We start from the raw sequence: 24,675 nt of genomic DNA, 5'->3' as shown, positions 1-24,675 counted from the left end.
ACAAAATATGCCACACGTGCGCTAATTCTTTAATTTTATGGTCCACTGACGGGTGATAGGTACGGTGGCCTGCGCCTAAAAGTATACAGGCGGAGTTTTAAAAATAGCGATCCCAGATGATGAAGGGACCAGCTACATCTGTTATAAATCCGGGGACGTGTTGTGTGTGATGTGTGTAGCAGTGGTGTTTATGTGGATGTGCTTGAGCAGCATGTGAGCTTGAGATCGCTATTATAAAAACTCCGCCTGTATACTTTTAGGCGCAGGCCACCGTACATTACATGATAGTTAGAGAGGTCCGCGAGGTGATACAGAACAGATGTTCGCATGTTTCTGTTACAGGAAATGTATGAAATCCGATTATATTTACAATGTCTTTAGAAAAATGTAGATATATTCATCACGACCCATCACGCTGGGGCACGGGTCTCCTTCCAATGAAGGAAGGGCTTTAGGCCTAGTCCAATAGTATGGTGTAAGTAAGTAAGTTATATCACACACATTTAGAAAATTTATACATTTACTAAACACCTATTTCAAAAAAAAAACACCAATAGGAAATATTTAAGATGGGTCAGTACATATTGAAAGATATTAAATTCTAAATACAAAAGCCTTCAATCAGTGCGTTCTACCGGTGATGAAGTATGGTACAAGGGGGTCACTCCGGTCACTATAGAAATCTAAATCGAACTAACGATAGCTGTCATGCAATAGACGCACTTAGGCCCGGTATCGCGATACTCAATAGAACAACGCGGACTCGGGTGTACCTTCGGGAAGCGTCATAGCAATCTTTCTTGATACAAAAAAGTCTGCCAATTTTTGCGGGGGGAAATTTTACCGTTTAGCTGGATTATATGTCCCATTTGACATGTCATTATGAGTTTTAATTCCCAGCAATAAGGGTTATGTGAAGTGACATTTAATAATGAACACAGTGTCATCATTCTTATTGCCAATGGATGTAACAATTATCGATAAGTGTTATCGATGAATTCGAGAGGATGGGTTGGAAATACTAATTATAAATTATTTAAATTATGAATTAAACGAAGCATTTATGCATTATTTATATTTTTTTATGTATTAATTTTATATTATACTTACTAAATTTTGTAACTATCATCACGACCCATTTCGTCCCCACTGCTGGGGCACGGGTCTCCTTTCAATCAAGGAAGGGTTTTAGACCTAGTCCACCACGCTGGCCAAGTGCGGGTTGGTGGACCCCAATACAAGCAAGCTTGTAAGCTGGAGGTCAAATCGGAAGAGCTAACAGAGAGCCTGATTAAAACCCAGAAACATACTGAAACCATCAGTTCCTTGCAAACCACCATCCACTCCCTGGAGGATCAACTGAACTCTCAGGAGCAGTTTAATCTTCGCAACGAAATTGAAATCTGTGGCTTGCTAGAGACTGAAAGTGAGAATTTAATGCATACAGTGCTAATATCAGCCAAAAAAATTGGTGTAGACATCTCTATAAATGACATTGACCTTGTAACCCGTGTTGGACCCACATCTAAACCAAATCATGAACCCCGCCCTGTGGTTGCCCGACTGCTTCGTAACTGCAAAAGAAATGAAATCCTGCAAGCAGCTAAAGTCAGACGGAACCTCTCGACCAAAGACGTTGGGATTGATGGACCCTCTAAAACTATCTATTTTAATGAACGACTCACCAAAGCAAACAGAAAGCTTTTTCATGACGCAAGAGTCAGAGCTAAACAATGCGGTTTTAGACACTGCTGGATTAAAAATGGAACCATATATGTCCGCAAAGAACAAGAAAAACATGCTAAATCAATTCGCAGTGCTCATGATCTTGATCATGTGTTGGGTCCTGCCCCTGTTCCCTCTTAGTCCGCCTACCATACAACACTTCACAAACATTACTCGATCTCATTTGTTATTTGTTCTATCTAGTCTGTATAACCAATTGAACTACCAAAATTGTTTTTGCTCTGAATTACTAAAATGTGTTAATAAAATTGTTTGTACTCATCTATTAAACTGTCTGTATCTTATATGTATTTTCTTTTTATTTATCATGTTTATATTTAATATAATATCTTCACTCATTCTGCTAACTTCTAGAACTTATAGCATATATATACATCTAAATCTTATGGTCCAGTTACTCTCAATTAATCATGAACTATCCATTAGACTCCTTTTGCGTGACAGCAACTACCCCATACCTCAACCTGTACACATGATGTACTTAAATCACATCAAATGGCCAACCTAGATACTGTTGATGATATAGACAATTCTTTAGTAATTCCATGTCACGCGATAGAATCTGCGGAATCTTGTAAATCTTCCTATGGAAATACTTATGATTTTAAAATACTTACTTACAATATAAGAAGTCATAACTCTAATTTTGACAATTTTTCTACCTTACTTCACCGGCTTGATATAGAATATGATGTTATTATTCTCACTGAATGTCACCTAGGACTTTCACAGGTAATCAGGCAACTGAAAGGCTACTCATCTTACCACACCTCTAGATACATCAACAAAGCTGGAGGAGTAATAGTCTACATCAGGGATTCCCTTGATGCTGTTGTCACAGAACCCCTTCTAACTGATGCTGACTGCCTATTAGTCAAACTATCAAATAACTTTTCAATCTTAGGTATTTACAGATCACCATCAATCAAGAACCCAGAAAATTTCTTAACCTCCCTAGATCTCACTTTGAACAGTGTTGATCACTGTCCGAACGTAGTCTTTGCCGGTGATATAAATATAGACATCCTTCCAACCTGTTCTGATACTCGGAAATCGGAGTACCTCTGCTTAATGGCCGAACATGGGCTAAATCCCGCTATCACCATACCTACTCGAATAACCTCTTGCATTGACCACATTTTCATAAAAACAAAATTCAAGGCTCTAGGTTGTGTTTGTGCAACTACAGTTACTGATCATGACTTACCCATGGCCTTTATCAACACAGATCATAATAAAATACCTAACAAAAAACGTACTAGAACAATACTGGACTACTCCGGTGTAGGTAAAGATCTGGCTCTTGAAATCTGGTCAGATGTTTTAACTGAAAATGTTCTCAACTCTGCTACTGATAAATTTACCGCAAAACTCAGACTAATTATTGACAATAATTCTAAAGTTGTTTCTGTTAGCCGGTCCAAACATAATATTAAACCGTGGATCACCCCAGGACTCATCAGGTGTATTAAACACAGGGATAAACTCCACATGTCCTGCAGAAAATCACCCAAGGACCCCACAACTAAACTTATTTATAACCGTTACAAAAACTTTTGCAATGACCTTCTGCACAAAACTAAAAATGACTATGAAAAACGGCTACTACAAGAGAATATGCACAGCTCTAAAAACTTATGGAAATCAATAAAAAGTATTTGTGAACTTTCTTGTAAATCAAAATCTCCTAGCGAACTCTTAACCTGTAAAAATACCCCTGCAGAATCTGTAAATCACTGTAATTCCTACTTTTCGACAGTTGGCGCCACTCTTGCTAATGAACTTATCAAGAAACTGAGTAAAACCGAATCCGATCTCGCGTCATCTATTACAATCTCTTCTCCTCCGGTTTCATTCTTTTTAAATCCCACTGACGAACTTGAAGTAGAGTCCCTCATCCGCCTACTGAAAATAGAAAGTGCTCCTGGTCTAGATGGAATCCAAAATAGTTTAATCAAACATATAAGTAAATTCATTATTTTACCACTCACTCATGTTTTTAATCTTAGCCTAAAGAACGGCGCCTTTCCAACCTTGTGGAAAACCGCAGTGGTGGCCCCTATTTTCAAAGCAGGAGACAAAAGTCAACCTTGTAACTACCGACCTATCTCTCTTCTTCCTGTCTTCTCTAAACTCCTGGAAAAAATTATTAATATTCGTCTTGTTAAGTTTCTTGAATCCAATAATCTTCTCTCCTCTGCTCAATACGGCTTTAGGCACGGTAAATCCACAGAAGATGCGGCCTCCTCCTTAATCAACACGATTTCCTCCCGTCTTGACGAAGGATATCACTGCATCGGTGCCTTTCTCGATTTGGCAAAGGCATTCGACACAGTGTCAATACAAATACTTTTAAGAAAAATGGAATGCATGGGCATTCGCGGTCACCCCTTAAACTGGTTCCAAAGTTACCTCTCTGACAGAAGACAACGTATCAAATGTGACGAGACGATTAGCGATGCATTACCAATCTGTTATGGGGTCCCTCAAGGAAGCATACTTGGGCCAACCTTGTTTCTTATATACATAAATGAGTTAGGATCTATACTTGACACATCCGCTAATGCCAAAGTTTTCTGTTACGCTGATGACACAGCAATCATATTTTACGATAAAACCTGGAAGTCCACACTCTCAAACTCGGAAATAGGCCTATCAACTGTCTCAAACTGGCTCAACGAAAATCTACTCACTCTAAACTCCTCTAAAACGAAATTCCTATGTTTCCACAAAACCTCTGCTTCCAGACCCAAATTTTCTCTTGAAACTCTTAAAATTCACTCCCTCTCCTGCACTATGCAATCCGGAAACTGCGACTGCCAATCTATCAAAAGGGTTGACTCTATCAAATACCTAGGCATTATAATTGATGAGAAACTATCTTTCTCCCCTCACATTACCTCTCTTTCTAATCGTGCCCGAAAGTTATTAAACATAATGAGACTTCTTCGAAATAGTGCTGACGTACAGACCCTTAAAAAAGTATACACTGCCTTATGTGAGTCGGTGCTTAGTTACTGCATTTCCTGCTGGGGTGGTTCAGCTAAATCTCACATGATTGCTGTAGAACGCGCACAACGATCTATTCTTAAAGTAATGCTAAAAAAACCCCGAAGATTTTCTACATTTTATCTTTTTAAAGAATGCGAAGTACTATCTATCAGAAAACTCTTCATCCACAAGGTGGCCCTCTCGCAGCATCGACATTCTATTTCTTCCCCTGATTACTTCAATAGGCTTTCTCGCAGAACCTTTCATCTTCCTACCATCCGCACAAACACTACTTTCGCACACCGTTTTAGTAAATACCTTCACCCTCATATCTACAACAAAATCCTTTCATATATCAACCTGAAGTCAGATAACATCCGAGAAGCCAAAATAAAGATTAAGAAATGGCTGCTTAGCCTCAACTACGAGGAAACAGAAGACCTACTAAAATAATATTAATTAAATATCAATTTCTATAGATAATTATGGAAATAACATGTTTCTAAAGTTCCCTTCCATTAAAACATCTAAGTACCTTTTTGATCTCTGGACCAGAGACTTTTTATATATTTATCATACTTTACTTATTATACTCTATAATATATTTATTATATTCATGTTTATCCTATTACATATTTATTTAATTGTAATCTATTATTCTTATATTTATTAATAATATATTTTCCTACCTTAGACTCTAAATTATAATTACTTACCTTAACTAAACTTATATTTTAAGTTATATTTTTGCCTCATAAATTAGAAGTTACTTGTTTGTTTTTGTTGTTAAACTTTATGTTGTTGTTAATTCTCAATATGAGAAGTACCTAATGGTTAAACTATTGTTTTTGTTTTAACTGATTATTTTCTTTGTATCTAATCTTACATAATAATTTTTAAGATTTTAACATTTAAGTTTTTAAATAATTGACAACGGATTTATAACCAATGTTAATTTTATGTAAAAAAGCTCTAATCTTATATCCTAATGTCATGTACCTACACCTTACCCCCCTGTTTTCACTAAGTTTAATCCTAACATTGTATACTACTTACCTAATGCTTACCTACCTTCTTTTAAACTTCAAATGTACCACTGTCTAACCACCTGCAACCCTTATTGTTACTTTGCCTACTGGTTCTCGCGATACAGGCTGTGCCTAGTGCGAGATTCCTTATTACTGCTTTCTATTTTACTCTATAAACCAACTTACCTAACTAATTCTATTTCCTACTCCACTACTGCCTACCTACTGTTCATTTCTTGTATACTTACCCGTTGTACATGGTGTCAATAAATGATTTTGATTTGATTTTGATTTGATTTGTGCTGAGAGTGACTGTCAGATGTTTTCAAGCCGCCCGAAGGCCTCTGACTAGACTTAACGACTGCTGCCGATGCAGCAACCGGGCCCCCGGCTTAACATGCCGTCCGAAGCACGAAAGAGTCTAGAAAAGAACCACTTAAAATCGGTCACCCATCCAATGGCTGACCGTGCCAGTTGTTGCTTAACCTCAGTGATTAGTTACGATTACTGAAGCCCGCTCGCCTACGTTGCAAAATAAAATAAATTGTGAGATCCTTTAACTATGACCTTTTTTGTCGATCAATACATAATATCTACTTACTGGTACATCACTATTGCATTTTTTTGACATTGGTTGCTAGTCAACTGCTAATAACAATAAACCATGACCAAATCTGTGAACAAATCCGGAATTCGGATATTCTATGAATTGAAGCTGTCATTTTAGTATGTAAACAAATAATTTTCTATGAAACGAACGCTTTGCCAACTAGATTGAGTGTAGTAAAAATTGAGACTGCAACTAGTTTTTATAAATCGGTGGGCCTTTCTGGCCTACCACCCCGGCAGAGGGGAAAGTCTGCCTATTTCGTCTCCGGACCATTCATACTCAATGCGATACTCGGTTAGATCATAACCAAATCAAATAGGATTAGTTGTTGACTTTTGACACATTTGTTAAGCATTTAATAAACTATTGAGATGACGATTGATGGACTAATCCCTTGTTATGATCTAACCGAGTATCGCGAAACCGGGCCACAATGTAACGCGATTAAGACGTGGTAAGCGCAGTGCTCCGAAGCCACGAGTACTTTGGTTAAAACTGCCCGTTACTTTGGTTAAAGCTTACAAAACTCTATAACAATTTTCGTACGTTAGTTTATCGATTTCCATAGTTAACCCCCAGAAACGTCGACGCTGTCGGTTGGACTGCACCACCTATCTAAAGCCACTTTTAAGAAACAGTTATTCTCGAATTTTCTCTGAAAGATTATATCTGAAATTTTATGACGTAAGAGAACTCAAGTAAATTATGTTACTCTTGAAATCTGTAAGCTGAAGTGACAGTGTTCCCGGCCATATATGCCGAAGAACCGATAACCGGTAGGGTTGACGTCGAGTTCTAGTTTAGAGGCCACGAAGCGAACGAGTTACGGGTTGATGATGATGGTTGAAAGACCTAAAAGCCCTTAAGGTGATGCCCGATGCAAAGTGAGATGCACATAATAACACGACATAGCGGCGGGCAGCGAGGCGGAGCGATTTCATCTATCTTCCACACATGAGGCTTAGGTTCAACCTATTTAAGCTGCGGGGTGGCATACTTGTCTCTTTTGCAGATTGTACATTAGATGTCTATTTTTTTGTACATAAGGCTGTGTCCGCACCGCGAATATTTTTCCGCGCGGAATTATTTCGCAATTCTGTAACACATCGAATACTATAGGAGTATCCGCACTTGCGGAAAAAAAAACGCAAAAAAATCATCTGGCGAACTTCGATCGCGGAATATAATTCGCGCGAATTAATTCCGCGCGGAAAAATATTCGCGGTGCGGACACGGCCTTATTCTTAATTGTATGTAAGTTATTTATAGAGAATATAAGTAGGTATTTAAAGATAATAATTTTATCAAGTGACTTGGAACTCGTCATTTACCCACTGAAAAACTATAGGATGGTCGTTTGAAAGTGTTATTTGCGAATTTGCGCCACCTTCTAAGTTTATTTTTAAAATAGCATAGATACTTAACTTGATGGCAAGTCCGCATGTACCTACTAGACAGGAACCTCTCGGCCAATCACAGATTTATTAGCCATGTATGTTAAAGTTCGATTTTATACTAAATAGAGTTATGGTAGCGTAACGGATAAGGTAATTGCATTTAGTTACATATTATGTGCGTGAAGGAACATATCGTGAGGAAACCTGCACATCTAGATGCGACAGATACGTATCTAGATTCTAGACGAGGACATTAAGTGCATAAATTTAACTAACTCATTCAAATATACGGCTTGTAAGGAGTACCAACAAATGTACATTTGTTGTACATCGTACAGCGTATCGTAGGTGGCTCGCTTGCTTCATCTCTGAGTACCCTCTCGAAGATTACTGCAGTTGTAAGGATATCAGCCATATATAGTAAATATATAATATATAATATATCTTCAATCTTATTTCGATAAATAAAAGTCGATAAGTATAATTAGATATTTAAATATAGCAGTGTTATAAACTAAGTTAAATTGGACAGAAATAGTTGTAAATTCACTACATTGAATTGATCGAAAACACGCAACTTCTATTGTTTAAAGATTCGTTTCGCAGGCCAGTTGGGGCGGTTTACTTGGACTATGTGCGGATCCTGCGGCGGTTCCTGTGGTTCAACGGCTGCTGGCCGGGACAGCTGTTCGGGGAGGAGGTTCCTCTCTTCATTCGGTACCACAAGTACCACGTTCTTGGCCAGTTCACAGTCAATCTGATGGCTCAGATCAATTTCCTGTGGAAGTTCCATAAAGATATCTCCTTCCTGATGATGGGACACGTTTACATAACAACTTTCTTAACTTCGGTGTCCTTAGTAAGTAACTCAGGTTTAACTGGCGTCTTTATTTGTACTGAAAACAGTGTTATTTAATAAACTTATCTTATTTAAGAAATTAAAATAATTAATCTTAATGAATATGGGTGAGAGATACTGAGTTCGGCAGTTCTGTACAGACTCGAATCGAAATAATAAAGTAACAAAGTGTACCTGTAAGTTTCACGTTTTCATTGGTGATCTATTTTCTAGCGTTGGCTCGCTTTCAATAAATTTCCGGAATTTTTTTGGGAAATCCGGGACAAAAATTAACTTACTTTTTTGTTATTCTGATGTATGGGCAGAATTCAAGTAAGGTTTTGTCTAAATCATGTATTTTTGGGAGAACATACACACACAGTCACACACATTTTCTCCTGATGGTTATTACACTCACGGGGAATGAAAAGGTTCCACTGAGAAAAACACCAAATTACTCTGTAACGGAAAAGGCTAGCCTAATGATGCCTTCTGCAACATTGAAGTACATTTAATAGAGCATCAGGATATAACCAACAAATTTTAAATTAAATGTTTGAAAAAATTGGGGTTGTTTGGTGGCGGTATTTTTTGTATGGAACTATTTCATTGCCCGTGAGTGTATATTTGAGATGTTTTTCAGGTGCGATCATCATTGCCACATTTTGAAGAATACAGAAATATTGTAAATACTTTTCTGACGGAATTTCATTTATATTATCACAAACAAAAGGGCAAATATGAGGCTGAGGTAAAAAAACCACATTATAAATAATTAATATCGCTCTTCAGTGAATGTTACCGATATACACGAAATATTTATGTTATATACACACATTTTCTGCCCATTTCTATATAAGTAAAAACTCAAATTCAAATTAAATTGTAATCTTACAGATTTCTGCGTATTGGGACAAGTTCTCGTACTGGTTTTCGTTGTGCCAGATGGCGCTGATGCTGCTGGGCATGACGAGCTTCAACGTGCTGCCCATTTACAAGAGCATCCAGGCGGGCGCCTTCACCACCAGGGACATCGACCGGGACAATGTGGAATTCGCCGTCTACTTTGCTGTACCAGGAATCGACTGCTACGATTATTTCTACATACTGACCGCATTGAATGTTTACTTCTCTTACATAACTGCGTGTAGCATCTGCGTTCTAGACCTGCTTTTGTCTCTTATAGTATTTCAAATAATTGGACACATTCAAATCCTAAATTATAATATTTTAAACATACCGATGCCGGAAGGGTTAAAATACAATAAAGAGGAAAATAGTGTGATTGGTAAACACTTGATTTCCATTATAGATCAACACCGGTACATAGTAAGGTTGGTGGGTTTCAGTGCTATTGAGATTTCATAGTACTTATCTATCTAAGTACTTAAGTATTACCTAGTAAAATAAACTACTTACGTAAGTATTTCTTTGGTTTTAGATTTGCTGCTACGATATCATCATTTTTTGGGCCCATGCTGGCCATGAACTACATGTTTCATCTAGTTAGTGGCTGTATACTACTTTTAGAATGCGCCCGACCTGTAAGTATTTTGATCAGAAGTACAAATATCACATGTTAATAAACGTTACGTAGCGTAAAGAAACTCGAGCACCTATGATCTCTTTGTTGCCTTTATACTTAACAGATCCACAAATATAAGGTAAAATAAAAACTATACATTTCTAACCATATCTACTTAAAATGTCCATGATACTTAAGAAGAACTTGAATTGAAATATACTTTTCAGGATCCTGAAACCCTGGCTCGCTTTGGACCCCTCACCATTATTGTATTTGGACAATTAATACAATTATCTATAATATTTGAATTCGTTGGTTACATAGTAAGTAATGGTCGACTCATTGATCATGTTGTATGCTATTATAGGAGCTGCTCAAACTCTATGACAAACAAACTCTATAGACAGTGTTCAACAGATGTTTAGCGCTCTCAAACGCATACAAAATATGTCAAATTTCGTTTTAAACACTAGTTAAACAGCGTTCAAAGTTTTTTATGGTAGCACAGCAGGACTCTAGAGCCCATGCCAAGCCAAACCAATTTCTCGATTGGAGTTATTTAAAATAATTTACATATGTACATTGTCTGAAAGTATGTTGTGTATAGAGTGAGAAGCTGATCGACGCAGTGTACTGCATGCCGTGGGCGAGCATGGACGTCAGCAACCAGAAGACGGTCAAATTCTTCCTGAGCCGCATCCAGACGCCCATCCAGCTCACCGCCATGGGCATCGTGCCCGTCGGCGTGCAGACCATGCTAAAGGTACATTCATTCACTCCACAGTCACACACGCAACAGCCGAAACATAAGTACCCTTGGAAATGAAGTTTTTACTTCCAATTTTGGCCTAGGCACCATACAGTCCATACAAAATAATAAATTCGCTTCATTGTGAGTCGGTGACAGACACTAGACTGCATAAGGCTGGTCACCGTGGTGGAACTACTGCACTACTGGCCAGACATATATTAACGCCTGTCACTGATTGCCTATCTCCTGACGATGTACCTTTAGACATACCTATAGCTAGGGCTAGGTGGAAGGTGAGACTATGTCATTATGGTAGATCTTAGTTAGTGTTTAGTGCAACAAATCGTCACAGTTTGAATAAAAGGATTAATATATAATTCATGAAAATTATTATTTTTCCAGATATTGAAAACAACTATGTCATACTTCGCTTTGCTGAAATCGATTAGTGCCGATTAATTATAGGCTGAAAAATTATATCCTTAAATAAAACATAAAATATACTTAGGTAAGTACTTATACTTTGAAATTTATGAAAATACATAGTCATAATTATTGTTTGTTACATGAATAAATACATGAATTTATACTTACGTACATCGTTTACATACTTACCTATTATTAGATCCTTCCTTCTGCTTCCTTGAATCGCCAATAAATGTCAATAGATTACGATTGCCAACCGGCGTAGATTACCGTAGAACCGAAGATTACATATACATGAGTTCACATATAACGGCCTTATCAAGAGCAATCTCTATTCCATCATCACTCCCAGTCCCAATATCCCAATGAGACGGATGACTCGCACGACAGGAGAGACAGAGACCAATAGGCGCATGGGGCTCACTCTACCTTACGAGAAACTAAGTAACAGAGTGCTGTGTCGTGTTACCGTATTGCTAACTGCCCTTAGTGCATTTGTTAACCTATTTAGGGCATAGTTGATAAGTACATCATTCAGTGAGGAACCTTTGTAGCCCCGTCCCATACATGATACAACACTTATATCCATGATACAGGTACTTCAGCATACTTCCAAGAATATAGGACATTTGTCTATTCCAGTAGTTCACTACCTACTTGTTAGTTCTATTATGATAGTAGTCCAGATAAAAATGTTACGTATAAGTAGTCAAACATGTTGTCTTGCTTAGCTGCTGAAGTTATTTGGTGTATATAAGTATGTCCCGATAAAGGTTATCAAAATACTAAATAAGTGGTTTACATATACTGTTTGCGTCGATGTTTTTATTGTATGTACCTAAGTAGTTTTTCCTAGTAAAATAATGAAAAAGTTATGAAATAAGATAATTCTATTTACAAACTTTGGATTTGAGAGACAATCAAAATCAACGTTACATACACACAAGAACCGTACAAATACCTACTACTGCTCTAAATTTTCCCAATTTCTTCTTGATTTGGGTTTTCGGTGTATTCTCTGTTGTTGAGCTAGAATTGTCCATTATTCGCTGATTGATTTCAGTAAAGCAAAATAAGATAAAGTTGTTTTCAATATCTGTAACAAAAATCAGTTTATATGAAAAATCGATTGGGTTTTTAAAATGGTATATTATTTTTCGGTAGATTGAAACTTGGAATACGCGGGATTTTATCTGGGACATATTTATAAGTAGGTCGCCCTGTACATAGTAGGTACCCACACCATGACTGACCTTCAGCATGGTCTGCACGCCGACGGGCACGATGCCCATGGCGGTGAGCTGGATGGGCGTCTGGATGCGGCTCAGGAAGAACTTGACCGTCTTCTGGTTGCTGACGTCCATGCTCTCCCACGGCATGCAGTATACAGCTTCGATCAGCTTCTCGCTCTGTGCACAACATATTCACCTCAAATTCTATGTTATTATTATTATTTGTTAATCCATTTATCTTTCACCGCTCAGCGTACAGAACGGTTTACGCGACCTTAGACTGGTGGCCGTTAGTTGGATAGAGTTTTGACACTCCTGACTCTCCTGAGTCTTCAGCCCTATGTCCAGCAGTGAATTTTCTGGCTGACGGTTGAGGATGACAATCATGTATAAACCTTAAACTACTTATTGGATAGAAATATCTTTTTGAGAGCTATGGTATTTTCATCTACTTAAGCCAAGTGAGTTTCCTTACTTTATAACCGACGATTTCAAATATTACTGATAGTTGGATTAATTCTCCAAATACTATAACAGTGAGAGGACCAAATCGGGCCAGGGTTTCGGGATCCTGAAAAATACAATTCCGTTGAATAGGTATACCTCGAGAGCAAATTTTTGTAACAAAGTTAACCAAAGGGAAGGATGCTGTCGATTTAATTTGTTATTCTATCCGGAAACTTACAGGTCGGGCACATTCCAAAAGTAATATACATCCACTGACCAGATGAAACATATAGTTGATGGCCAACAGGGGTCCAAAGAATGAAGATATCGATGCAGCAAATCTGAAACAGTACTTATGTTATTTGGAAGATACAAACCTAATAAAATGCTAGAATACCAACTTAGAATTAATCCTCTAATACAAACCTTACGATATCACGATGGTGGTCTATAATTGCAATTAATGTTTTTCCAACTTGCATATTTTCGTCTTCGTTGTATTTCAGTCCTTCCGGCGTGCGAATATTTTCAATTTTATAATTTAGGATTTGAATGTGACCAATGATTTATTATGTATTGTATACCAACTAGTTTTAAGTCTTTTTTTGAAAAGATGGCTCAGGAGTTTCTTGCCTCCGTTCTTCTCCTTAGACAGAAAGAGCCCCCCCTTATCCGAACGGAGAGTAATTTGTAAAAATTGACGTTCATCAGAAAATTTTATATTTGTACGATGAATAAAAAATTTTGAGTTTGAGTTTTGAGTTTGATTTGGAATACTATGAGACACAATAGCAGGTCTAGAACGCAGACGCTACACGAGGTGATGTAGGAGAAGTAAAAGTTCAATGCGGTGAGTATGTAGAAGTGGTCGTAGCAGTGGAAGCCGGCGATGTCGAAGTAGACGGCGAACTCTACAGTGACGTTGTGCAGGTCCGTGGTGGTGAACGCGCCCGCCTGGACGCTCTTGTACACGGGCAGCACGTTGAACAGCGTCATGCCCAGCACCATCAGCGCCATCTGGTACAGAGCGAACCAGCTCGACAACCAGTCCCAGAATGCACAAATCTGTAAAAAAATATACAAGCTGTTGCAAAAGGTAAACGTATAGTAAGCTGAAAGTGGGTGACTCAGGAATTGTTATTCTAGATTAATTTGATTCTGAAAATCGCGTCGTCCAGTAAATATGCCTATATTTCACTGATCAAATCCTACCAATCATCACGTATACTTAAGTAATAAAATTGTATCGTTAAGTAGTTAGAATAAAAATGTAGGTAGGTACCTCTGCCTCATATTTGCCTTTAGTTTTGTGGTAATATAAATGAAACTCTGTCAGGAATTCCTCTGTGATATTTTTATATTCTTGAAAAAATGGTAATAATGATCGCACCTGTGAAAAATAGATTAGTTTATTCCTTAGCTCTACAATATAGTAAGTCTTTAGATTCCATAATAAAAAGTGGATGTGTCTTGTCGAACTCCTAAGTATGCATAAACCATAATATAAAACTTGAGCTCATCCTATCTAATCCGTCGGAAAATACTTACTAAGGTAACCGAAGTCAAGAAAGTAGTTATATAAACGTGTCCCATCATTAGAAAGGAGATCTCTTTGTTGAATTTCCAAAGGAAGTTAATTTGTCCGATGAGGCCTAGCACGTACTGTACCACGATGAGGTACTTGTGGCAGTGGATGAACCTGGGGACCGCCTCGTCGAACACCTCGCCCGGCCACGCGCCGCTGAACCACAGGAACCGCCGCACCGTCCGCACGTAGTCCAGGCTTAGAGCTCCAGGTTTCCTGGAAATGTACCTGGATGGAGGGGCGGGCTGAACGTTGGCTCACTCGAGTGTACGAGTATATACGATATTTCCTGTATGGACTGCAAAGTTTATACATGCATATGGAACAATATGGGTGGTATTTAAACGTATGACTAAAAAATTACATTCTTTCAAACAACAAAATGGCACCAAAAGTACTATCTACTAAACTTGCAGGTATACAAAAAATTACAAATTATAAGATTTAGAAGATATTTTCTTACCTAAAAGCACGACCCCGAAATTCATTAGAAACAAACTTATAACTTCTACCGGTTTCATATTACGACGAACAAATTTTTTATACGTACCCAGCAGTGGATTTATTTCCGGGAAACATGAAAAAATTTGTTCTTACAATAATTATTAGTGTCAGGCAAGTTATAGCGAACGAATATTCGGTATGCAGCAACGGTTCGATTTCAAAAACTAAATAGGTAATAAATGTAGATATGTATGTAGGTATACACAATAGTATGCAAAAGCATGCAACAATTATTTTAAAATAACTACTAGAACATTTTGATTAATTATACAGATATCCATTAGACATAATTACATTATCATAATCAACTTTCATAATAATTTTAATTAAATTGAATTGTGGCATGTACAAAGAAATATAAGATATTATATTACCTATAAATAAATAATTATGTGTGTACAGTAACCTTTTGACTAAACTATGTAGTTCGTTTATTTATGTCGGTAGCTACGATGCTTGTACACTATGTACACTGGATATATTATTTTTATTTAAAACACGTGTAAGTATGTAAGTACACAAATCTATAATTATTATTGCAAACGCTTTCTATATAAAATATTTAAAACATTTACAGTTACAGTGTCTATGTCTATTGATATTGATATCACGAAATTTAACTCCATCGAACTTTACCTTTGTGTTTTGCCTAGATGATTTATTATATTTCTGAAACTGTGACTTCCTATGTCGTTTTATCTATATTTACATTTAGATTCTTTATTGCAAGATAATATACTACTGAATTGATAGTTTTATTTACTTCCATATTATCTGAGTATCTTATGCACTTACATTGTCAAAGCTTTTCGTATGAATCAAATTCACATGGGAGGTCCTTTGCAGATAAAACTGTTATAAATAATGACAATATACCTACATTTCGAAGCTAATTCATTTCAAACATTTTTTCATCATTTAAAGTGTCCTATAAACCCATCTAATTTGGCAAGTATACACCATCAACTACCAATAGCAATATCAACTGCATGCGATGTGAATGAGATATAATATAATACACCAGCTGCTATATTTTATTGTTAGGAGTAGGTAAGTTTTTACTAGGATTCCGCTGGAGTTGCGCAGTGACAATTAAGAACCTTCAGGTGCGTGTGAGACTCGCACGACGGGTATAGTAAGCCGAAAAATATATCTAGGTTACCGGGAAATACCCTATGAATTTAGATTTACACGAGAGCGATTCTTGAAAACAAATGGCTGTATCTTTTTGTTCCGTTAACATAGAAGGTGATTTTTACATAGTTTCCAGAAACGAAGAAATATATTATTTTAACTCAATTCATGCGTTCCCGAAAAAAGGGCTCGTGATCGTGACAGACAATCAGATCGACGGAGGAACGGAAAAAATGATCCCATAAAAGGTTTACTTTTTACCATTAGAGGTACGGAACCAAAAAAATAAGCCCTTGTTATTCTTTATGATTATATTATCAAACACTGTGAGAGCCTTTGTCTGCCTTTATCCTTTATGTTTCACCGACCCTTATCGTATACCTATTAGTATCAATATTAAATTATGCAGAAAAGTATTGTATGTACAGTCAGCAAGAGGGACACGTATAGGCTATTGCAGCGCAAATAGATAAATTTTATCATCCACGGAAGCAGTGGTAACACTGGAATCTGAATCAGAATCAGAATCAGAATTGGAATTGGAACGTTCTTTGGAATTGAAGCACAATGTATACCATCGCTTATATATGATTGATACTACCTGACAAAAAAAGAACTTAACGTATACAGATTGTTGGTAAGTATTGATAAATTATAATGTGATTCATCTGTCTTTTACCCAAGAGTCTTAGGGTCATATTATTTGCGTTGGGGTTGCCACATATCTAGCTACCTAAAGTACATTCAATTGTAATTAGAGACTACGACCAAACCTAATTAAACCTTATGTGAATTGTGATTTATAATGATTATGCTTAGTCATGTTCCACGTTAAGCATGCACTGGGCCAGATGTTAGTGAACATCAGGGTAAATTTTTAAAGACAGTTCCTAGTACCTTGTAATAATTGATATAGAATTATCGTTAAATTAATACGGAAAAGAATAACTAATTATTTAGATACTTACTAATTTTCATATTACTACGAGCTACCAAAACTGCTACTACGCGCTACGCCGTAGCCCGTAGCCCGTAGCAATCGTAGCCCCGTAGCCCGTAGCGCCAACATGCACAATTATTTGAAACACGATTTTACAGTCCATCTATAAATTCCTGAAAATGGAATAGATCTTTACGAATTGCTTAAGCCGGTATTTAATGGATCTAAACACCTTAATAGGCAAATTAAAAAGGAATTATCAATTGTTATTTAATTGTTATTTATAATGTATTTAAAGTATTTTTTTATCCCAGAGAATACTATTGACAGATTCTAAATGGTTCATAAACAGTCGATTGTCCCACGAATACTTCACCAATAGAAGGATTCATGGAACAATCGACTGTCGTATCTTTAAGTTAATGACAAAAAGTCTTTGCGTAATCGCACTCTTTATTTTCATAACTTTATAGATGGACTGTACTTAAACCTTCTGAGGATTTATCAATATTTATACACTTATCCTTTCATCAGAGCATCACAGAAGCGGGTAACCCTAGAAAATTTTCTGCGTTTGCACAAATTTTAATATCCGCCTACCTGGGAATTGATCCCGTCATTTCAGCCTTCTTGGTCTTTCCGTTTTCACTCCCCAATGTTTACCATCATTGGTCTCTAGCCGATGACCATGAAAGCGTCAATGGAATACCTATATGACTCATTAATCTCATTACGCATGTACAATTACCTATCTTCTGCCTTATCAAGATGATTATGATTGATCTGTACCTTCTTATATTGTTCATTTGTGTACTTACATACTTGCTCAATACAATGTAAACTTCGCATTGTAAACGAGAGGATTTTCTGCCAACAAACCTCACGGTTTGGCAAATCTATGTGTCTGTAAATTGTATTGTGCTTTTGTAAATAAATGTGTTTAACTAAAATGTGTTTAACAATTCTACTTCATCTTCCGCCATCAAAGCGAAATATCCACCGACCGGCCGACTCGGCATCGGACAGAAACGGATGCGTCGGTATCCGAACACCGAACGCATACCGCGGTCACAGCAGTATATGAACTATTAACACTTTTTTTTGCTAGTATAATGATTAGTAATCTGATTAAGTAACTGCCAAAAAAAAGGAATGAATTTAAAAAAAATTGATGACAATCAGTTACAGTCAGTGGTACTTATACTTACTCAGCTCTTTTTATAGCGGTACAAGGACAGGGTGTAAAATATTTGAATGGTGAAGATGCCTCTTACGTATCACTTGCTTCGTTTGGACCCTGACTTTACAAGGTCACAATGGATACACTATTACTTGGGTTGGGCTCCACTCAGAATTGCGTAGTTAGTGCCAATTTAATTACAAACACAAAGAAATAATAGCCCTTATTATTCTTTGTGGTTATCAAAGACTGTGAGAGCCTTTATATGTCTATATGCGTTATGTTTCATCATAGTACGCTTATTAGAATGTACAAACATACATAAAAATATATATTTAAGTAATAAGCAATAAATAAAAGTTTTAGGTTAGTCCTACATTCACTTGTCACCATCGCATGTTTTTTATTAATTTAAATAAGGAACGAGCAGTTAACACAACGGATGTTATTGAACATTATCAGAGTTAACGGTCCTAAGATTATAGGAATATGTAATAAGTTGACTAATGTGCAATTTTCGTCAAGTTGTGGTAGTGGTTACTAAATTTTTTATATTAACATAATTGGTAGGAAAAAATATACACATGAGTAAAATTCTAATTTATTAATAAATATACAAGTAGGTGCCTAATTAAATAGGTTCTCGACCCGTCATTATGCTAGGGGTAATTATAGGGCCCCATCTGAATCTGAAGAAGACGTAGTATAAGTGAGTGGATGAATATCAAACTGCCATATGTCCACCTACCCGAAAAATTGACTTTTTGATTTGGTCGTGTTCTCCGTTGAAATGTCAGTTTGCCTATGCCCTTCAAGTTCCAATAAGTGCAAGGCATCCATGAGAAAAAGGCCGTTAAAAAAGTAAGTTTTTTTCAAATCCTTTTAAGTCTAACCGTTTCGCATTACAAATTTTCACAAGTCCATTCCGGCCAATCACAGAGCGTAATTTTTTCAACATGGCGTCAGTCTTGGTGAGAATTTCGAGGCTGTGGTGTGTGCTCCCAGTGTTTTATAACGAATATGAATGAAAATGTTGAGGAAATTGTGATTGTGGACCCTGATAAAGCTCGGAAAAGGAACAGATTGAAGAGTGTAGCAAAAAAACGACAGAAAACTATGGCGAAGTAAGTTTAAAACTCTTTTTTTTCCAACCCACGTGTCAATCACAAAGCATTTTCGTAGTAAACACAGGGCCGTATCGGCTAGAATATAATACGGTAGGTAGGTACTCTTCTACCGATAAATTTTGGTTGGTTAACTTCATTGTATTTAATAGAATATAGACCATATTAGTCTTACTGAGTCTGGCCCATGATATTTGTATTTTTCAAACAACTATAAGTCCTTATGACTCATATCAAAACAGCATAAGTCTTGTATGGGCATATCAAACTGCTATAAGTCCAAACTGTTTATTAACTTTTACGCCTTTCTATGAGTGTTATAATGGATTTGTTTATTAAAATACATTCTTAAGGTCACAAGTCAACTGATTAAATCACGGGCAAGTTCTATGACCATTAAATAATAGAGAAAACAAAAACCTCCATTTCCCAAATTTTGCGTGGACGTGACATATGGCAGTTTGATATTCATCCACTCAAGTATTTTATACGCGGCGAAGCAGTTGGCGAGCGGTACTATCCAATGCAGGGTGCAGTTGTCTTGGTGGACGATATGCCACGATGATCCTGACTCCTCTTTTAGTTTATTTAGTTAAAGTACTCAGGAAAAATAAATATACAAATAGAAAGGATAGCAGGTTCCCGGTTAAGTATGTATATTTAATGATCTATAAAATTTGGCTTACATTCGTACATGAGCTACGAGTACATGACATATGAATTATTGAAAAAAAAAGTTTAGTTTGGATATATAACCTATATATGAAGAATGACATTATTCGTTCATTGATTTCAGTAATGCGAAATAAGAGAAAGTTGTTTTCAGTATCTGCAACAAAAAAATATATTTGTAAAGGAGTCTACACACCAAACCCGCCGACCCGCCGACACAGCCCGGCGGCTTGGTGTCGGCGAGCCAAACCCGCCAACCCGCCAACATGTGTCATGGGGCTGTGTCGGTGAGTTAGTCGGCGGCAAGAAATCAGTACAACTTTTTTAGTTAGTGATTGCAGTGTGTACGAACGTGGAGTGTCGGCGGGCAACTGAGCGTGCGCGTACGCAAGTCGCCGGCCATGCCGCCGACTTGCACGCGCGGGTACGAGTCGCCGACATGATTCTTGAAACAAAGTCGCCGACACCAAGCCGCCGGGCTGTGTCGGCGGGTCGGCGGGTTTGGTGTGTAGACTCCTTAATAGTGCCTTAAGGAGTCTACACACCAAACCCGCCGACACAGCCCGGCGGCTTGGTGTCGGCGACCCAAACCCGCCAACCCGCCAACATGTGTCATGGGGCTGTGTCGGTGAGTGTCGGCGGCAAGAAATCAGTACAACTTTTTTAGTACTTGCACGCGCGGGTACGAGTCGCCGACATGATTCTTGAAACAAAGTCGCCGACACCAAGCCGCCGGGCTGTGTCGGCGGGTCGGCGGGTTTGGTGTGTAGACTCCCTTATGTTACCCAAAATGTGTAAGTCGCTTATTTTGTGCACGAGGCATGGTTTTGCACCTGAGCGTATCAAACTAAATCAGAGGACGAGTGTTAAAATATGCAGATAAAAAAAAATGGTTGTGTATGAATGTACCTTGAGCATGGTCTGCACGCCGACGGGCACGATGCCCATGGCGGTGAGCTGGATGGGCGTCTGGATGCGGCTCAGGAAGAACTTGACCGTCTTCTGGTTGCTGACGTCCATGCTCTCCCACGGCATGCAGTACGCCGCGTCGATCAGCTTCTCGCTCTGTACGATCACACAACCATATACTTACTACTACATACTTACTTACTCTATATAAGGATGAAGAGGAGTATACGCAAGTTAATGATGATTTCTTTTATTTGCCAGTGAACTGTAAGCGACACTAATTTAATTTCAAATGGTATTGTATATGTAAATGATTTTCAATCTTTGAAATATTGCATGTGCTCAAATAGTGCATGTGTGTGTGCTTACTATGTAACCGACGATTTCAAATATCACAGATATTTGTATTAATTCTCCAAATACAATAACGGTGAGAGGACCGAAGCGAGCCAGGGTTTCAGGATCCTGAAAAAGATCATACTCTAAACGAGAATTTTGAAACGACCAACCAAAGAAATTATTCGACAACGTAATCTTAATACAAACTTACGGGTCGTGAACATTCTAAAAGTAATATACATCCACTGACCAGATGAAACATATAGTTGATGGCCAGCATGGGTCCAAAGAATGAAGATATATTAGCAGCAAACCTGAAATTGATTGAAGCTATTCATATCACATAACATAGATATTTGGCACGGGTAATGAGCATAATATGGTCGGTAACTATATAATTAGAAGTAAGTGAACCAACCTTACTATTTCCCGATGATGATCTATAATTGCTATCAACTTCATGCCAACCTCCGTATTTTCCTCCATGTTGTATTTCAATCCTTTTGCAATTGGAATATTTTCAATACTGTTATTTAGGATTTGAATGTGACCAATAATCTGGAATATCATTAAAGACAAGAGCAAGTCCTGGGCGCAGACGCTACATGAAGTTAAGTAAGACACGTACAAATTGAGCGTTGTAGCTAAGTAAAAGTGGTCGTAGCAGTGAAATAGTGGGGTTGTATAGTAGACGGCGAACTCTAGTGATTTATTGCGCAGGTCCGTGGTGGTGAACGCGCCCGCCTGGATGCTCTTGTACACGGGCAGCGCGTTGAACAGCGTCATGCCCAGCACCATCAGCGCCATCTGGTACAGCGCGAACCAGTAAGAGAGCCAGTCCCAGAACGCACAGATCTGTAAGTATATAGGTAGATGACGCAGGAACATTAGCCTTTCATACAGAGGAGTAGCGCAAGACATGTAGCATATATTATTTTTAAAACACTGAAAATTTATGTTAAGCTAATGTTAAGTTAGTACCTATTTAAGGATTTAGTAATATTTAATACTAGCTGTTCCCGCGCGCTTCGCTTCGCCTTAAAAAGTTTTCCCGTGGGAATTCCGGGATAAAAAGTAGCCTATGTTCTTTCCCAGGGTCCAGACCGTATGTATACCAAATTTCATTCAAATCCGTTCAGTAGTTTTGGCGTGAAAGAGTAACAGACAGACAGACAGACAGACACAGTTACTTTCGCATTTATAATATTAGTAAGGATTTGATCAACTTAACTGCCTACAACATACACTACCTCCAATAATTTCATTTCGTAGCGAGGGCACAGTGAGTGCAAACAAATAAGTACCTAGCTACCTAATTACAAATTAATATTTATAAGATCTTGAATTTACCTTTGCCTCATATTTTCCCTTATGCTTGTGATAGCACAAATGAAATTCTGTCAGAAAAATCTTTATGATGTTCCTGTATTCTCTAAAATGTGGTAATGACGACCGCACCTGGAGATAAGTCCTAAGTCAAACAATTAATCAATAAACACACATTGGCTCTACCTATATAGAGCTGGTTAGAGTCGATATGAACTCTTTAAATGCCACTTGTAAGTACTTACAAGAGTAACCAAAGTCAAGAAAGTCGTAATATAAACGTGTCCCAGCATGAGGAAGGAGATATCTTTGTAGAACTTGCGCAGGAAGTTGACTTCCCCGGCCAGGCCCAGCGTGAACTGGCCGAGCACGTGGTACTTGTGGTAGCGGATGAATAGTGGAACATGCTCCCCGAGCTCGTCCCCCGGCCACGCGCCGTTGAACCACAGGAACAGACGCACGATACGTACGTAGTCCAAGCTTAGAGCTCTCGGTATCCTTTAAAATATGCATGATGGATAGAGTAAAACGATTGGAGTTTTAAGTGTCATCATTATTTTACTTACATGGTTACTTTTTGTGAGCGAACTAGAACTTAAACCTGTTTGAGTAATTACTTGAATTATATTTGTTGCCTGCAAACCTATGCAAAATTTATAAATTAGCTAAATAATGTAAACTGTAAAGCATTTAAATCTATATCCAGCTCATTTCATTTTATCTCAAGAGAAAATAGGTCAATGAGTGCAAAATGTTTGTAGGAACCTGAAGGTATTTTAAAGAAAATAACTATTCACTATTAGGTATATCTGCAAGGTCTTGAAATAAGTAAGTACTGCTTTACTTAATTATGTACTCGGGTACCGTCCGGTCCCTGTCCTGTTATTGAGTTAATATACCTACGATTAGACTTAGATTTTAATGTTATGGATCGTTAGGTATAAGTAGGTATTAACTTGGAGCCCCCTACAAATTATTACCACAGAGCATTTTTTCTGTGATTTTTATTATACACTCACGAGCAATGAAAACGTTCCAGTGCCCTATGGAACGGTAATGGCAGGTGGAACTTTTTCATTGTTCGCGAGTGTGTATAATAATTATGTAAGTATTTGCTTTGATCTGCGGTTTCTCTTAGAAATTCTTACCAGCTTCCCTTGTACCCCATGCTCATGTCATGTCTGTCATGTTCTTCGATTCAAAAGGCAAACAAATATATTTAAGGGTGAATTCGTCCAAACATCACGTTACACGAGAATAACTATACCGGGATTAAAATTATACGCGAGTAAATATCTAGGATAAGGCCTAATTTCACGCCATTCGGTTAGGTTAAAAATACCTCGGTTTGGTTACGTGTTGGACCGTTAAGCTTAGTGAGTGTCCCACCATGCTAAATCACGGGGTTAACTCCCTTGATCGGGTGATAAACTTGATTGCTGCTGTGGGGTTCCGCTAAGACTTGGTTAAGACCGGTAACCAGGCAACGGGTGTTGACTTTTGACACATCTCTCAAGAATTCAAGATGGAAAAATGAACAGAGCCTTTGATAAACAATATACGAACTAGATGTTGTGTGACATAAAAAATGAAGCGAAATACTGTCTGGGTTTTATATAATGTCAAACCGAGATAAAAGTTTAAATTTAATGTCCTAACCTAACTTGGAACCGCAATATAGAAACACAAATTGATGGCCCTACCTGGAAATCGAACCCGGGATCCCTGGTGATCCGGGTGATGAAGCTGAGCTTCTACCACTAGACCACAGAGGTAGATTCAAGAAGTTAAACCTAATGACTTAATGAGAACTATTGAATTAAGTGAAAAATCTTCTAACAAAATATTTTAAAATAAGACCTTACTTAGAAATTGATATGTTATTTCCCGAGAAGTTTCTTTTGCACTGACAGTCCATCTTGTTCGTTGTATTGTTTTTCAAAGGGCATGCTGGCGTAGTAATATTATTTT

At 37.7% G+C, this 24,675-nt stretch overlaps 2 protein-coding genes across 4 annotated transcripts; one reads left to right on the top strand and one right to left on the bottom strand.

Annotated features, from left to right (window-relative positions):
* Positions 1-7,698: 7,698 nt before the first annotated feature.
* On the top strand, positions 7,699-11,476 carry LOC105389679 (odorant receptor 13a). 2 transcript variants are annotated; one of them, XM_038118155.2, is made up of 8 exons: positions 7,700-7,867; positions 8,379-8,631; positions 9,254-9,361; positions 9,508-9,944; positions 10,052-10,154; positions 10,363-10,458; positions 10,743-10,898; positions 11,289-11,472. In XM_038118155.2, coding segments are annotated over exons 1-8 (1,212 nt in total). In that variant the 5' UTR covers positions 7,700-7,865; the 3' UTR covers positions 11,346-11,472. The 2 variants fall into 2 exon arrangements, with proteins under 2 accessions (XP_037974084.2, XP_037974083.2); XM_038118156.2 differs by lacking the exon at positions 9,254-9,361 and having other exon boundaries at positions 7,699-7,867; positions 11,289-11,476.
* Positions 11,477-12,119: 643 nt separating this feature from the next.
* LOC105389680 (odorant receptor 13a) lies at positions 12,120-23,119 on the bottom strand. Of its 2 annotated transcripts, XM_048623675.1 has the most exons (9): positions 15,876-15,983; positions 14,540-14,792; positions 14,274-14,381; positions 13,760-14,056; positions 13,418-13,557; positions 13,230-13,332; positions 13,020-13,115; positions 12,566-12,721; positions 12,120-12,408 (listed from the first exon to the last, which is right to left on the bottom strand). In XM_048623675.1, coding segments are annotated over exons 1-9 (1,209 nt in total). In that variant the 5' UTR covers positions 15,878-15,983; the 3' UTR covers positions 12,120-12,354. The 2 variants fall into 2 exon arrangements, with proteins under 2 accessions (XP_048479632.1, XP_048479633.1); XM_048623676.1 differs by lacking the exons at positions 13,020-13,115; positions 13,230-13,332; positions 13,418-13,557; ... (2 more) ...; positions 14,540-14,792; positions 15,876-15,983 and adding exons at positions 21,409-21,504; positions 21,590-21,692; positions 21,797-22,233; positions 22,729-22,836; positions 22,950-23,119.
* Positions 23,120-24,675: the final 1,556 nt, after the last annotated feature.

Source organism: Plutella xylostella, chromosome 10 (genome assembly GCF_932276165.1).
Source record: "Plutella xylostella chromosome 10, ilPluXylo3.1, whole genome shotgun sequence".
Taxonomy (NCBI): domain Eukaryota; kingdom Metazoa; phylum Arthropoda; class Insecta; order Lepidoptera; family Plutellidae; genus Plutella; species Plutella xylostella.
Note: the sequence above shows the minus strand (reverse complement) of the source record. Positions and strands in the feature narration are given on the sequence as shown.